The sequence below is a fragment of the Canis lupus genome, chromosome 31, assembly GCF_011100685.1.
Source record: "Canis lupus familiaris isolate Mischka breed German Shepherd chromosome 31, alternate assembly UU_Cfam_GSD_1.0, whole genome shotgun sequence".
Lineage (NCBI taxonomy): Eukaryota > Metazoa > Chordata > Mammalia > Carnivora > Canidae > Canis > Canis lupus.
The window spans coordinates 38092120-38108025 of NC_049252.1; the positions used below are offsets into that span (position 1 = coordinate 38092120).

A 15906-nucleotide genomic window follows, 5' to 3' on the forward strand; every position below is an offset into this window, starting at 1 on the left:
GTCTCTCCCGCCCTCCGGGATGCTGTTACCCTCCAGGCCTGCGCCCTGCTGCTCCAGTGCAGCAGAAAGCAAGCTTCTCCCCAGTGACTCAGGTGCGTGTTGGGGGATTGGCCTGACATCGCCCTACATGCCACCCCGAATCCAACGCTGCGGCTGGCTCTGCAAGGCCTGGACTGCGGGCCAGAGCCACCTGCCCGAGGTGGGTGATGGGAGGGAGCGGAAGGACATGACCCAGAGAAACATCCAAGAAAAAACGAACCCGCTGCTTCGGGCGGGTGTTGCCATGGGCCAGGTGACGGCCCCAGCATGTCGCGCCTTCGGCTGGCCACCACATCCCCTCCTCGTGTCCCTGCACACACTTCCTTATTCGGGGGGAAATTCCCCGCTCGGGGATCCCTCCGGGGCTCTGCTCACAGGATTGCCACGTGGCGGGTGCCCTGGGTCTCATGGTGGCTCCGGCTGCAAGAGGCCCGTCTCCTTCCCCCACCCTCCTTCTGTCTGGTTCCAGCCCAGGTGAGCCATGAGCTTCACTTCGGCCTGCACCCCGTCCCAGACCCGAGGGGCTCCCCCAGAACTCATGCGAGCTGCCTTTCCGCCCCACGCCTAGGGCGCCTCCTGCTTGGGGCTCTTGGAAGCACTGGGTGGGGGTGTGCAGGGGGGAAGGGAGCAGCTTCCTATAGCCAGGAGGGCTCCGGGGGCTGGCAAGTGTGGTCAGTGCCCTGCCTGGGGCCCGGGCCCGGGTGCGGTGCTGGGGACGGCCCTTCTGCAGCAGGGGCGACAGGGACCCAGGGGAGGAGGCTGCTCTCCTCTCCGCGCTCTCGGGGGGCCTGTCCCACATGGGCAGGGACAGAGGTGCCAGACGGGGCCCCAGAGAAGGAGGTGCTGGGTGCGGAGGGAGGACCTCCTCCTGGCGTGAGCTCGGCTCCTCCCGTGGCGTTCCTGCTGCATCCCTGGGGGGATGACCTCGTCCGGGGCTTGCCTGCCCTCCTCCTGCCCACTTCTCTTTCGGGGACTCGCCCCCTCTGTGTTTCAGCCGCTCTGCCTCCCGACTGCTCTCAGCTGAGAGCCTCGTGCCCCAGGGCGTGGCCGCCTGGCCTATAGTGGGGGGCACAAAGGCAGGCGCCTGTGGCTCAGGAGCTGGGCCTGCTGGCAACGGTGTCCTCACCACGCAGGGCCTGGGCAATGACTCGGACCTGCCCAGCCTCTGCCCTCCCCTCCCCCTGCCCTCCAGCCACCCACACCCTGGGCTCCACCATTCGAATCTTCCCAACTGTATCGGTTACCTGTGACTGCGTAACAAACAGCCCCGCACATTGCAGCCCACGACAATACCCACTCATGTCTCACCGTTCCTGGGGGGTGGGACTCTGGGAGCCGTCGGGCTGGTGGCCCAGATGGAGACCACACACCCTGGCAGCCCTCAAAGGGACAGGACTGTGGTGCCCTCCCGCAGAATGGACACATTCTGGGCCTGGGCCTGCCTTTCCTGCGTGAGGGGCCTCAGCCAGCACCGCGGTCTGACCTGCCGCCCAGGGTCCCGGATAACGTGTCTGGCCAGGGGACCTGCTTCCCAGCCAGAAGGCCCTCTGTGGTCTGGCCCCTGCGCTGGCCTCCCCCAGTCTCCTGCCACCACTGGCCTGGCCCACTCTGCTGGCCCTGGTGGCTGTCCTATTGTCCCCCAAACTCACAGACTTGAGTTCACCTCAGGGCCTTTGCACCTGCTCTTCCCTGAGGTCGACCTGCATTACTGTGCAGCCCCTGCCCTGCTGAGCTCCTCAGCATTTACGAAACACAACCTGAAGTTGTTGATGCCCTTCTCCCCGTGGAGCCCTGGCCCCTGAACAGGTTCTGGGCCTGGTAAGGCTTCCGGAAGTGCCTGGGGGTGGGCTGACCCAGATGACTGCTGGGTCTGCAGGAGCCCGGGGGTCCTTGGGATGCTCCTTAGTTTCCCTGAGCCTCAAATCCCTCAGCAGGGAATGGGCACAAGCCTCCCTTTCACACTGTGAGGACGGCAGATGGGCGTGCGGAGCGGGTGTGGTGCTTGGCAAGGAGCACGCACGCTGAGTGAACCAACCTCCCTGCTGGAGGGTGACCCCGGCTGGCGCCGCTGGAGCTCCGGAAGGCCAGGCTGCAGGTGTGTCCCAATCCCCGTGGCAAACCACGGAACACGCTTGCAGACAGGAGAGCAGCCACCTGTGTTCCTCTCATGCAGTGACCTGGGAGCTCGTCTCCAGCTCCCGTCCCCATCCCGCTGTGGCCCTTGGGTGGGTCACCTCTGGCGCCTGTCCCCATCCCGCTCTGGCTCTCAGGCGGGCCTGCAGGGTCGGGATCCAGCCGCTCCGAGCTGCCAGGTGCTGAGGGTCGGCCCGCGCACCGTGCCGCTCCCACCGGACCCACACAGCTGCTGGGCTGGTCTTTCTGAGCCGTTCTGGAATGCAGCCAACAGACACGAAGAGAGGAGGGAAACAGCCGTGTCCCCAGCACGAAGCCCGCCCCTCTCGGCGCTTTCTCTAGACGGGGGTCTGCAAACACGGCCGCTGCCTGTTTTTGTAAATGGAGTAATAGGTTTTATTGGCACATGGCCTCGCCCACCCGTTTACCTGCGGCCAGGGGTGCTTTCCGGCGGCAGGGCACAGGTGAGCAGTCAGGAGAGATCCTGGGCCTCGTCGGAGGCCCCGAGTATTTGCCACGTGGCCCCACAGAGGAAGTTTGCAGCCCCTGCCCCGCCCCCAGCCGAGTTCTCTGTCCTGGGCCCCCTGGGGCCCCCAGGCCCCCCAGGAGCCAGCAGCCCAGCCTCACTGCTCCGTCTATTACTCATGACCAGAGCGTGCTGGTGCCAAGCGGTCACACTGGTCTCTTTTCCAGGGACTGCGGTTTTCTTGTTTGCTGTTAGGGCTTTTTATCTCGGGCATGTTGTCCATGTCGGGGGCGGGAAGAGTCCTCGGCTCACATTTCCTTTATCTGGATTCGAAATAACTCGCCATCCAAATCAGTACTTGCTGTGTTCCTGCTTTACGGTCAAATGCTTTTTTATTTTTATGGGAAGGATGTTTCCTAAGTGCTTTTGCAATGGCGTCCTGGCCGATGGAACGTGGCCTTCTTGTGAAACATGCGGTTTTTTTTTTTTTTTAAGAAGGGAAGGAGCCACGTGGGGACAGCAGGGGCACAGATGTCAGGTCAACAGCCTGCTTCACTGACTACTTCCCCTTAACCGGCGTTCCCTCAGAGGCCTCGGATACTTGGAAGCCGGAGCCCGCCGGCCCGCGCAGCGCCGGGGTTATTACTGTGCCATGAAATATTAACACACGCACCGTATCTTGTCAGTGAGATGGCTCCGAGGCCCAGAGGTACCCCAGGGAAGGAGGGCGGGCCGAGGGTCGGGACACCGCTGCCGCCTCCGCTTCCTCTGCCCGCTAACTAGGGCCTCGGTCCCCTCTCCAGGGCGCTGGCAGCTGCAGTGAGCCAACCCCGCGGCAGGCACCTGCCCAACACCTGGGCTGCCGGACTAGGGATGCGGCGCTGACAGGTGGGCTTGCCCCGCGCAGGTGAGTCTCTTGTAGCAGCAGAGCTCCCCCTCCCGCCTGCCCCCTCTTCGCCTCCACAGGGCTCACTGCTTTGGGGCAGGGCTCCAGCCTCCTTGGGCCTATCAAAGTGTCTGGAGAAATCCATCAAGCACTGCCCTATACGAGGGGCTCTGATGGGTCCTCACACCTTCCTCGAGCTGCAGAGACCTCCAGAGGGTGGGACGGTGAGACAGGGGTCCTGTGGACCCATGGCACGGTGGCTGGCTCCTTCGTGGAGAGGCAGGGGCAGAGGAAGGCGGGGGGCGTTCCAGGGGAGGATGTTGTGGGCAGAAATCTGGACGCTAGGTCGGCACGCCCGGGGGAGGAAACCAGGGGGTGGCCGGTCAGCCAGGAGTCAGCCGGGAGCCCCGGCCCCGGTCAGAGAGGCACAGGACCCAGGGGGTGGCCGTGGGGCGCTGTGGGCTGGTGGCTGGGAAGGCGAAGGCGAGGGCAGTGGCCTTTGTGAAGTTGGAGCACTGTGGGGGGAGGGGTTCGGACCTTCAGGAAGGCTGCGGTCGCTGTTTGTGGAGGGGGAGGGGATGCAGAATCCTCCGCTGTTTCCTGCAGGGTGGAGTGCAGGCACCTGCCCGGGCCAGCACCTGGCCAGCACCTGGTGCAGAGGAGGTGTGGGTCAGTCTCTCCGGACTCCTCCCGCCCGGCCCTGCCTTTCTGGGAGTGTCTCAGGCTTTGGGTCCCGGGGGAGGTCTCGAGGCCTCCTGGGGTCTCCTGCCCCCCCCCACCCGGCCCCCTCCCCACCCTCGGGCGCTTGAGGAGACTCGAGCCCTCCCAAGGGGAGCCGCTACGAGGAGCCGGGCTAGGGGTGTCCTGGAGGCGGGAGCCCGCAGGCTGCCTCGGGGCCAGTGACGCAGAGCGGCGGGCGGGACCGCGCAGCTCAGCTCCCAGAGATGCGGCGGCCCCGCAGGCACCGGCTCCTGCGCAGCCGGTGGGGGACCGGGCTGCAGGGCCTCTCCGGGCAGGGGTGCCCCTCCCCGCCTGCGGACGCAGCGCACCGGCACCCGGCGCGGGCGCGGACACAGGTGGCAGGGCCGGTGCGGGCGGGTGGGAGAGTGTGCAGGGTGGGGGTGAGGGGGCATCCCAGGTCCAAGGGCGCTACAGGGACGCTGGCACAGCAGCGAGGCTGGGGGGCGGGCGCCGCGGGGGCGCAGGGCGGGGTGCGAGCTCCGGGGTAGTGGTGCAGGCCAGGGCGCTGGCTGCAGGCGGGGTGTGGGGTGCGGGGACCCAGGCTGCAGGCGGGGTGCGGGGCTCAGGGACCCAGGCTGCAGGCAGGGTGCAGGGTGCGGGGACCCAGGCTGCAGGCAGGGTGCAGGGTGCGGGGACCCAGGCTGCAGGTGGGGTGCAGGGTGTGGGGACCCAGGTTGCAGGCGGGGTGCAGGGTGCAGGGACCCAGGCTGCAGGCGGGGTGCGGGGTGCGGGGACCCAGGCTGCAGGCAGGGTGCGGGGTGTGGGGACCCAGGTTGCAGGCCAAGTGCGGGGACCCAGGCTGCAGGCGGGGTGCAGGGTGCGGGGACCCAGGCTGCAGGTGGGGTGCGGGGTGCCGCAAGGCCGGGAGCAGTCTGTCAGGGGTGTCTGGCAGGCACCTGGGGAGACAGGGAATTTGGTCCTTCTGGGACTGAAGCTCAGGCCGCAACTCCTCCCCCCCTCCCCCGCAGACCACAGCGCTTCAGCCCCTCACCCAGTGTATGGCTATTTATAGTCTTGACAGTGTTTTCACGGCCTGGATTTCAGAGGATGCCTGAGGTGGGGAGCTGCAGGGAGCAGGTGCCCGGTAGGAGAAGCAGAGGGGCGGGTAGGCGGGACCCCTGGCCAGGGCGCCCTGGGGTAGCCTCACCTGTGAGGTCTGGGGGGGCTTGGGCTGGGGGCGAGGGGGCCCTACCTTTGCATGCTGCCCCGTCTGGGCCCAGGTGGCCCCTGGTCAGACACGTCCTCTACTTTTCATTGTGTTTGGACTCGGGGTCTATTCCCAAGGCCACGGCGCCGACTTTCAGCGGGTGCCCCCTGGGCTGCGGGAGCCCCAGGATGGATGAGGGGTGCCTCCTGGTGCAGAAGCCCCCACGTGGCCCCTTCCCGGGCACCCACGCTCATTTCCTGTGGCCCCTTAGTGCCCGTCTCCTCCCGAGGACTGCGCCAAGCAGCACTCAGGTTTGGGCCCCCACCCCATGGGGGCCTTGCCCCGCTCGGCCACTGGTCGGCTCTATGGCAACGCATTCCTGCCAGGTGGCCTCTGCCAAACGACATTTATAGATGTGCATTTTTTTTTTGTATTATAGAAACATAGAGCTATACTGATTTCACGTATTTATTATAATTAGGGTTTATACCATTATCTACTACTTTTTTTTTTCATTATCTATTACTTTTTAAGTCCATTGGTTGTGTTTTGGGTTTTTTTTCTTACCCGTTAAATAAACCTTTCTGAACATACAGCAAAGCGGAAGGAATTTTACAGTGAAACCTGGATGTTTGCTTTGTGTACCCGTATGTGCAGGCTCGCCTGCTGGCACATTCTGTGTTTTTATGTATCTGAGTGCCTGTCTTCTTGGAAGTCATTTAGTTTCAAAGTGTTCTTTTTTTTTTTTTCAAAAAAAGATTTTATTTATTTATTCATGAGAGACACACAGAGAGAGGCAGAGACACAGGCCGAGGGAGAAGCAGACTCCATGCAGGGAGCCCGATGCAGGACTCAATCCGGGGACCCCGGGGTCACGCCCTGGGCCGAAGGCAGATGCTCCACCACTGAGCCCCCCGGGTGCCCCAGTTTCTAAGTGTCCTTAACACACACCTATGCTATTGCATGTGGAGAACTAGAGCTACGAGCCAGGGTGACCGTATGTGCTCTTGGGGGGATGTGTGAAGAAGGGCAGTGATGGTCGGAATCAGGGGAGAACCTCACAGAAGGTTGGAGGGGGGACTTAATAAGGTCATGGTCAGCCCTGGGTTTCCAGACTCTTCCAGGGCCCAGACTGTGGGATGGGGAAGGGGAGGAGGGGACGGGTTGGGCCAGTGTCTCCAGCTGGGATTTGGGAAGGTCTGGTTGGGACCCCGATGGGGGTCTGACCAATGAGACCATGGAGGGGTATGCCCAAGAGCATCTTCGGGCGGGAGGCCTTTAAGGCCCCAGCCTGTGGTCTCAGCGCCCGCCCCCGTCCTGTCCTGGCGGTGGGAAGCCCCTCTGGTCCAGGTCCGTCTGCACACTGGCTGTCAGAGATTTCCCAGCCTCCTTTTTGTCTCCTGTCACTGGGAGCATTTCTCACTTAACTGCTTCCCTGGAAACTGATTGTGGGGACAGGGGAGCTCCCCGTAGGACAGCTGGTGGCCCTGGGAAGGCCACGCAGGTGTGGGGCACTGTCACCTCCGGGCGGGCTGCACCACAGGCAACGCCCGCTGTTGACAGCAGGTGTGTGCCAGGCGTTCGGGCTGCTGTCACCGCAGGCCCCGCCTCCGGAGGACAACAGTATTGTCATAGCCCTGGAGGCCCAAAGTCTGCGCTCAGGGCCCCTCTGGGTCGCCGACTCCTGTGTCCTCACAGTGGGGAAGGGGCGAGGGAGCTCCCTGGGGTCTCCTTCTTAAGGGCGCTCACCCCATCACCAGGGCTCCCCCTCCTGGCCCAATCACCCCAAAGGCCCCGCCCCTACTGCCATCACCTTGGGGGTCGGCTTCAGCGTGTGAGCTTCGGGAGAGCAGGTTCAGACCATAGCAGTCCACTCCTGGCCCCCACATTATGTCCTTCCCCCATGAGAGATGGGCTCACTCCATCCCAACAGCCTGAGTTTAAACTCATTCGAGCATCTACTCTAGGGTCGGAGTCCAAAGTCTCATGTGGTTCAGGGGTGGGGAGACCCCAGGCACGTTCATCCCAAGGCAGACCCCTCCCAGCTCTGAACCTGCCCGAACACAGTGCTGGGGCACAGGACAGACATTCCCATCCCGAAGGGGGAGCAGCTGGAAGGAAGGACGGGGTGATGGGGCTGCCTCTGGGGCCTTTACAGCGACCTGAGGGTGGGACCCAGGAAATTTAACAACAATCCCCTACCCCTGGACAAGCAGAGCAGGACTGATTCCATTTTGTGCTACACCTGCCACCTCCCGTATGGCCCCCACATAACCTGCTTATTGCTTAAGGCACTGCCGCACCCTAGTCAAGCCGCTGGGCACACCCTAATCGGAAATCGGCTCATAACCCTGCTTTGTGCCCGCCAAAACTGCGCGCCGATTCTGACCAAAGTAATAGGCCAGCTCAAATGGATACTATAAGGTAAGGTGTAATTCAATTGGCCACCTGCGTGTGGACCTACAGGACTGTGCAACTTTCTGTGTATCCCATTGGCTGCTGGCCCCTATAAAGCTGCTACACCTCTTAGTCTCGGGGTCCAAGTCCCTGCTCCGCTGTGTCGGGTGCACTTGGACCCACACGAGCTTGTAAATAAACCCTCGTGTGTTTGCATCGGTGTCGGCTCCTCGGTGGTTTCTTGGATTCGCAATCTTGGGCACAACACTGAGGTCGCTATCCTTGTGGACCGGCGTGCGGACAGGGCCCCCCAGGGGAGACCCATGCTTGCTCCTCCCAGACACCTGCCTCGGTTCCCTCTCTGACCTGTTCCAGCTGCCCTCCATGGTGTCCTTCTGGAACCTTCAGCCTCGCGAGCGGGAGGACAGGCCGTCCTGAGGGAGGCAGGAGGCCGTGGAAGCTGGAGTGGGAGCAGCCCCCGACCCCAAGGAAAGCCGGCTCCAGGCAGGAGGAGGGCTTTGGGGTGCAGCCCAGGAGGATGGCTGACCTGGGCATGGTCTCCAATCTGCGACGCAGCAACAGCAGCCTCTGCAAGACCAGGAGGTTGCAGCACCTGTTTGGCAACAGTGCAAAGGTAGGTTCCAGGGGTCGGCGGAGTCGCAGGTGAGGCCAGGTGACCACCGGGGAGGGGTGTGTTGCCCGCCACACAGAGGCTCAGCAGAGCTGGGTGGGGGCCTGCAGAGAAGGCAATCGGCCGGGTCTGTCCCCTCCCAAGGGCAGCACGGCCCCAGCACGCTCTGGGTCTGGTTGGGAGGGCGCTGGGTAAGCCCTTCAGTCCAGTCCTGGCCGGGGCCAGACTCCCCCTGACGTCCCCGATTTGACTGGGAGGGCCCTGAGCGCCACCCGAGTCCTGGGCCAGATTCCCAAAGGCCCCAGGATGGGATGTCCTGAAGGCCACGTTTAACCTCCCCGGCCCCCGGTCAGGTGGGCAGGAGGGCGTCCAGCTTGCCGTCTCGCCTGGACGGAGGCAGGTGTCCAGACCCTTACGCGCCACACAGCTTTGTTCCCGAGCGTTGACAGAGGAACTGAAAGCTCCGGGATGCTCACGTGGGTCTCTGGGGAGAGTGACCTCCCGGGGCAGTTCCTCCGCGGGAACCCACACCTGACAGGTCGGCCAGGGCGCCTCCCTGTCCCCCAGCCTCCCCGAAGCCGGACGGGGAGCTCAGCGGCGTCGGGGAGCACTGATGGGATTGCCCAGGGATCTCCAAGTGACCTTCTTACCCGCAGCAAGAAAATCTGAGCTCGTGGATCCCTGAGAACATCACGAAGAAGGAGTGCATGTACTTCGTGGAGAGCTCCAAACTGTCTGACGCCGGGTACGTGGCCTGGGGGCGTTCCCACGGCGCGGCCTCGGGTGCTGGGGCGTCTCCCCCACCCCGGGGCTTGCTGTGGGGGAGCAGCTTCGCCCCTCCTGCCGCAGAGCGGGAGCAGAGAGCGTAGGTGCGTCGCCAGCCGTTTGGCTCATTGCTCTGTGGACAGAGCGGGCGCCAGGGCCGGGGGCGGTTGGGGGGCGCAGGGAGAGCCCACAGCCGAGACTCCCTCCCGCAGGCAGCCCCCATGCTGCCGGACCTTTCACTCCGGGGCCACCGGCTCCCCAGCGGCGCCCTCCGTGGGTCGGGGGAGCCATGGGCGGCTTTGCAGGACCTCCCGGGAGGCGTGCATGCCCTTGGCGTTCCTCGCGGACGCATGGAGCCCGGCCGCGGGCGCACGTCCCATGCAGACACTGCCCATGGGCTGCTTCTACTCCCCCCTGCCACCTCCTGAACTCCTGTTGCCGGCGCTGCCTCTGCCGGGCAGCCCTCCCTGACTGTCGTGGGAGGTGACCTGTCCCTCCGCCGCGCTCCATATACCTGTCCTTTATACAGGCGGCTGCACCACGATTGTGTGGCTTTGTGGTGGCGGGGTCGCTTTCTCACTTCCCACCCTGGACACTCAGCACCCTGCTCGCGTGCGCCGAGTGACACGGGAGGAGCAGCCCGTGCGGGGAAGGTGGGGAGATGATGACGCAGAGCCAGGCAGCAGTGACCCCCAGCGACCATGCACTCCCGGGGTCCCGTGGCCCACCCCGGGGTCCTCATGCCCGTGCGCATGTTGGGGTTCATGCCCCCGGCGTGGCTCCACTTCGGAGGACAGTGCTCACCTCTTGGGCCTGGGAGCAGACCCCCTGGGGCAGAGACAGCTGCCATGCGCCAGCTCGTGGTGACCTCTGATACCACAGAGGCCGCACCGCTCACCGTGACAGCGTGCAGAGTCCTTTGCATCAGGGTCTCCAGGTTTATTTTTTATTTTTTACTTATTTTTTAAAAAGATTTTTATTTATTTATTCATGAGACACAGAGAGGGGCAGAGACACAGGCAGAGGGAGAAGCAGGCTCCCTGTAGGGAACCCAATGCAGGACTCGATCCCGGGACCCCGGGGTCATGCCCTGGGCTGAAGATGGCGCTAAACCGCTGAGCCACCCAGGTGCCCTGTTGCAGGGGCTTTAGGTGATGCAAGCTTGGGGACAGGGTCCCAAGTGTTCTGGGAACAGCTCCAGGGCCGGGGCATCAGGAACCCCACAGGGAGGGTGGGAAGCTTGGCGAGATGCAGCTGCGAGGAGACAAGGACCCCTGCACCCCCGCTGCCCGGGAGCTCACCAGGTGTGCTGGACGTGCTGGAGGTGGCCGGCGTCTGGCTCCTCTCCAAGAGCGCCCGTGGCCCACGGATGCTTTCCCAGGGCTCGTTCACTGAAGAGGCGGCCGTCCTTAGGGTCGCTTGTTTTCCCTCTCGGAGATTTGGGGTGTGCAGAGCAGTCAGGTGCCTGGTGGTTGGGGCCTGCCCGGCTGCCCGGCGCCCCGGGAGGCACGGAGGAGGGCAGCGCGTCCACAGCCTCCTGCCCAGCACCCCCTCTGCTTCCCAAGTGGACGGTGCTCCCGGGGCAGGCCGGCCCCAGGGAAGGGAGGGGGGCCGACTCCAGTCAGAACGGCGTAGTGGAGGCTGGTTCCCGGGGATCCTTGAGGCTGCCCCGTATGTTTGGGGACAGGCTGTCATAGCACCGGGACACACAGCAGGCCCGGCAAGGGAAAACACACGCGGCGACCAGAGAGCCCCACGCACAGGCCTGCGATGCTCTCCCCTCCCGAGGGGCACGCTGGCCGTGTGCCGCCGAGCTTTGTCCTGCAAAGCCACTGGGGACTCGGTGCCTGGGGTTAGCCTAGCCACCCCCGACCCCCGATTCCAGGCCCGAGGGAAAGCAGGTGTGCCGCCTAAATCCCGGCGTTGGCACAGCTGGGGCCCAGGGAGGAGCCGATGGGTCAGGGACCGCAGGGGCAGCAGGGGTGGCCGTGTGAGCAGGTCCCTCTAGGGACAACGTGTGTCAGGCCTGCCAGGGTCTTTCCCGTCTCGCCAATCAGACGGGTCCCCCCAGGGGATGCCATAGGGCCTGTGGTCCTTCCTGAGAGAGGAGGACCCGGGAGGGGAGGGTGGGGACAAGCGGAGGGTGAGACAGATTTATTTGTGCACCGTGAGCATGTCCATCGCGGGTGCCAGGGTCTTCCCCACCCTCTTACTGCCCCCGGGTCTGATTAGTCCCGCGGCCCGAGCTTCGTCCTTCCTCCACGGCCAGCCTGGACCCTCTCCCGTGCTCTGTCCCCTTTGCCTTGCCACCTTGGCCGGTGGGTTCTGTTCCCTGGAACCCAAATCCTCCTCCGTAAAACAGGCTGACGCGGGTGTTTTGGAAACTTTCTTGAGGACGAGGCGCCCCCGGACGGAGCAACCGCCCCTCCCGGGCCTCAGCCCTCCTGCCCCCGGATGCCCGTCGGGCCCAGGAGCTCCGCAGACACCCTCTGACTATTTCATTTCTGGGCCAGGGGACTCGGTGCGGTTTCCTGCCCTGTGTGAGCGTGGGAAGCCACGTAGGTTTAAGATCTAATCTCAGCGGAGGGCGGCGGCACGGGGCGAGCCAAGGAGGCGGCCCGCCGGGGTAGCAGAGACCTAAAGGCTGGGGCAGCACTGGGCCAAGGTGCAGGAGCTGAGTGCCCACCTGGGGGCTCCCGCCCTGCCCTGGAGCGCGGGGGTGGGGGGTGCAGCGCGGCCACCCGGAGATCCCTGCACGTCTGGGTCAGCGGCTAGGGAGGAGGTCGGAGGGCGCGCTGCGAGCTCACCACGGGCGGCCCCTGCGGCCACGACACGCAGCAGGAGGGGCCGCCCTGGACCAGCCCAGGGGCACCTGGGTACAGGGCGGCTGTGGCTCTTTTAATTTTGTATTTAGATTCAATTTAGTTAATGTATGCGTGTTGCTAGTGTCAGAGGGGAGGTCGGGGCCTCATCGTTTACATGTGACGCCCGGTGCTCACGACATCCCGTGCCCTCCTCAACGCCCTGTCCCCGATGACCCCGTCCCCCAGCCCTGAGGCCCGAGGCTCCTTGACGCCCCCCCCCCCGCACCTGTCGCCTCCCGACGGTGGCCGTCCTCACGGGAGTACCGGGTGGGGGGTCCCACGTAGTGCTGGTGTGTGTCCCTGACGCCGAGGGACGGGGAGCATCTTCCCGCGTGCCTGGGCCCCGTGTGGGTCTCCGCTCACGTGTCTGCTCACGTCTTCCGCCCATCTCTTGAGGGATTGTTCGTCTCTCGGGTGTTGAGTTTGGGAAGTTCCTCGTGGATCTCGGACACCAGCCCTTCGCGGGGGAGACGCTCGCAAGCATCCCCACCCACCCCGCAGGTCGTCTTGGTTCTGTTGACTGGCTCCTCGGCTGTGAGGACGCTTGTGATCCCGGTCAGGCCCCATCGCTCACGTGTGCCTCCGCGTCCCTTGCCGTCGGAGACGCGGCGACCCAGGGCAGCTGCGGCCGAAGCCACCGAGGCTGCTGCCTGTGTCCCCTCTGGGTGTTGACGGATTCCCTGTCTCATTTAGGTCTTCCGTCCGTTCCGAGTCTACTTTGCAGCTGGTGTAAGAGGCTGTGGGTCTCTACCCATCCTCGGTGCTCTGCACGGTCAATGTTTTTGCACTAATTTTATAAATTATTTCTCGCGGCACCCGGGTAGCTCAGTTGGTTGGGCATCTGACCGTGGCTCAGGTCATGATCTCAGGGTCCTGGGACCGAGCCCTACTTTGGGCTCCATTCTCAGCTGGGGAGTCTGCTTATTGCTCTGCCTCTCCCCTCACTCATGCTCTCTGTCTCTCAAATAAATAAATAAAATCTTTAACAGTTCCTTCTAGAACTTCATCTGACCCTCAAAACATTTTGTAGGGTGGTTGGCAGGGGGGCGGTAATGTACTGTTTTCCGCATCTAATGGCGGAGAAATGGAGAGCCAGAGCGTGTGAGACCGTGCAGTGGGGAAGTGGAGGGCTGCCCAGCTCTCCTTCCCCTGTGCCTCCTGGTCCCGGTGTCACTGGGCCTCAGACTGGTTGTCCTACCTCACAGGTATCTTGTGTTTCAGGTCACTGGATAGTAGTAAAAAGTCAGAACCTAAAAATTCATAATTTCTGATTAAAAGAGGTGTAAAGAACACAGTTCTTTATCTCTTCTCTCCGATGAATAGCAGTAAAGGAATAAAAAGTCTGAATCCGGGACCATGAAGGAAATAAGAGAGGAGGTCAGAGCTGCTAGCGGCGTGGGGGCGTTCTGCTACACGGCGGCCAGTCCCAGAGGTGGGGTTCTCCTGCGGCATCACCCAGATGCAGCCAGCTGGGCCCCGGGCAGGGCTGCAGGTGGGCGCGCGGAGTACCCTGCTGGCCCTGCGTCCGGAAGGTGCTGCTTTGAGCCTGCACCTTGTGTTTGGTGGGGAGGGGGGCGGGAGTTTAGCCTTTTAATTTTGGAATAATTATAGATTTTAGGAAGTTGCAGAGATAAAACAGGGAGCTCCCCAGATTCCACCACCGGTTCTGCACTGACGTCCTCTGCCCCTGTCACCCTAGCCCCCCAGGAACCATGAATCTGTTCTTCGTCTCTATAACTTTCCCACCTTGAGAATGTCACACCAGGAATCCCACCCTATGTGAGCTTTTCAGTTTTTCGTTCTTTTTTATTTTTTCTATTATTTTTATTATTATTTATTATTATTATTATTATTATTGTTATTATTAGTTTTGCTTTTCATTTTTTTTCACTCAGTGCAATGCCTTCGAGATCCAGCGGGCTTGTTGTGTGCATCCATCCCACTCCTCTCTACTGCCGAGTGGTCGGGTCACTTCCAGTTTGCCTCCATCGTTATAGTGGAAGTGAGATTTTTATAGAAAGTAAATAATTGGGTCTTATTTTGGTTACAGTTTATTAAAATTGTTTTCATAAAGACTCCTAACTCTGGGAAACCAACTAGGCATGGTGGAAGGGGAGGAGGGCGGGGGGTGGGGGTGAGTGGGTGACGGGCACTAAGGGGGGCGCTTGACGGGATGAGCACTGGGTGTTATTCTGTATGTTGGCAAATTGAACACCAATAAAAAATAAGTTTATTATTAAATTAAAAATTAAGTTTTCAATTTTGATCTCCGTGTAGGTACTGTACAGCGTAATACTGGTTTTGGGAATCCCAATATGGTGATCCAGCACTTCCATACAGAACTCAGGGCTCATTGTGATCGGTCATAATTTCCTTACATGCTTTCCCAGCTGCCCCCTCTCCCTCCTCCCTCTGGGACTCTGATGACACGCACGTTGGATCTTTTGTCGTAGTTCCGGAGGTCCTAGCGGCTCTTCGCTTGGTGCTTTCTTCAGCTCTGCACTCTCTCTGGTGTTTGTATTGGGTTATTTCTTTTCTTTTTTTTTTAAATAATAAATTTATTTTTTATTGGTGTTCAATTTTCCAACATACAGAATAACACCCAGTGCTCATCCCGTCAAGTGCCCCCCTCCGTGCCCGCCACCCAGTCACCCCCACCCACTGACCTCCTCCCCTTCCACCACCCCTAGTTCATTTCCCAGAGTTAGGAGTCTCTCATGTTCTGTCTCCCTTTCTGATATTTCCCACGCATTTTTTCTCCTTTCCCCTTTATTCCCTTTATTCCCTTTGTATTGGGTTATTACTATGTTCTGTCTTCAAGTTCATGGATTCTTTCCTCTGTCACCTTCATTCTGTGGCTGAGTTCACCCATTGAGTTTTTTTTTTTTAATTTTTTTCGTTGTTTAGTGCATCTTTTACTTCTAAATTTCCATTTGATGTATCTTCTACCTCTTTCCTGAGACTTTATATTTTTTTTTAATTTTTTCCCCAAGTGTGTCCACCATTCCTTGGTAAAGCACTTTCATGACAGCTGCCATAAAGTCCTTGTTGGGTGATCCTAATGTCAGTATCACTTGGCACTGATGGCTGCTGTCGTTTCTCATTCTGGGGGAGATTTTCCTGGTTCCTGGTATTACTAGTGATTTTTGATGTAAAGCTGTGATGTGTTGGGTATTATAAGATTCTGCATGTTTTAGCAGGTCCCCTGTGACGTATCTACAGGGAAGGGGGGGCACCGCCTCATTATTGCCACATGGGGGTGGAAGTCCAAGCCCCTCTCAGCCTGAGTTGACATTTGGCAGGGAGGGGCTTCTTGTTCCTGTGGGTGTGGGAGGGATGCTCAGCCCCCCGCTGGGCCTCCACTGACACTGCTGCTGGGGGAGCCTCGTCACCACTGGGGGGGTGAATGTCCTGATGCCACAGGGCCCTGTTGCCACCCCCAAGGGGAGCACAGAGGCACCTGGCTTCCTTTGGTAACTGTGTGGTCTTTGCAGGAAGGTAGTATGTGAGTGCGGCTACACGCGCCAGCAACACTTGGAGGAGGCTACCAGGCCCCACACTTTGCAGGGCAAGGATTGGGACCCAAAAAAACATGTCCAGGAGATGCCAACAGACGCCTTTGGTGACATTGTTTTCACGGGCCTGGGCCAGAAGGGAAAGGTTGGTCCCCATCCCTCCATCATTCTCACTGTGGACTCACATCAACCTTCCATGATCTGAGGTGGCCATGATCCGAGGCCTTCCTGGTGTGGGGAGGGCTGGCTAAACCCGGAGGCATGGAACCTGCCAGCACAAGGGGAGGGCTGGGCAGGGGCTCCAGAGGCTCACAGGAGACCA

At 61.3% G+C, this 15906-nt stretch overlaps 1 protein-coding gene across 1 annotated transcript in view; it reads left to right on the top strand.

Annotated features, from left to right (window-relative positions):
- The first annotated feature begins 3311 nt into the window (after positions 1-3311).
- The window catches only part of TRPM2 (transient receptor potential cation channel subfamily M member 2), a 47894-nt gene continuing 35299 nt past the window's right edge, over positions 3312-15906 (top strand). Inside the window, 5 exon segments of the mRNA XM_038581622.1 lie at positions 3312-3347; positions 3442-3545; positions 8185-8443; positions 9097-9185; positions 15564-15729. Coding sequence (XP_038437550.1) covers positions 8348-8443; positions 9097-9185; positions 15564-15729 — 351 coding nt within the window. The 5' untranslated portion in view covers positions 3312-3347; positions 3442-3545; positions 8185-8347.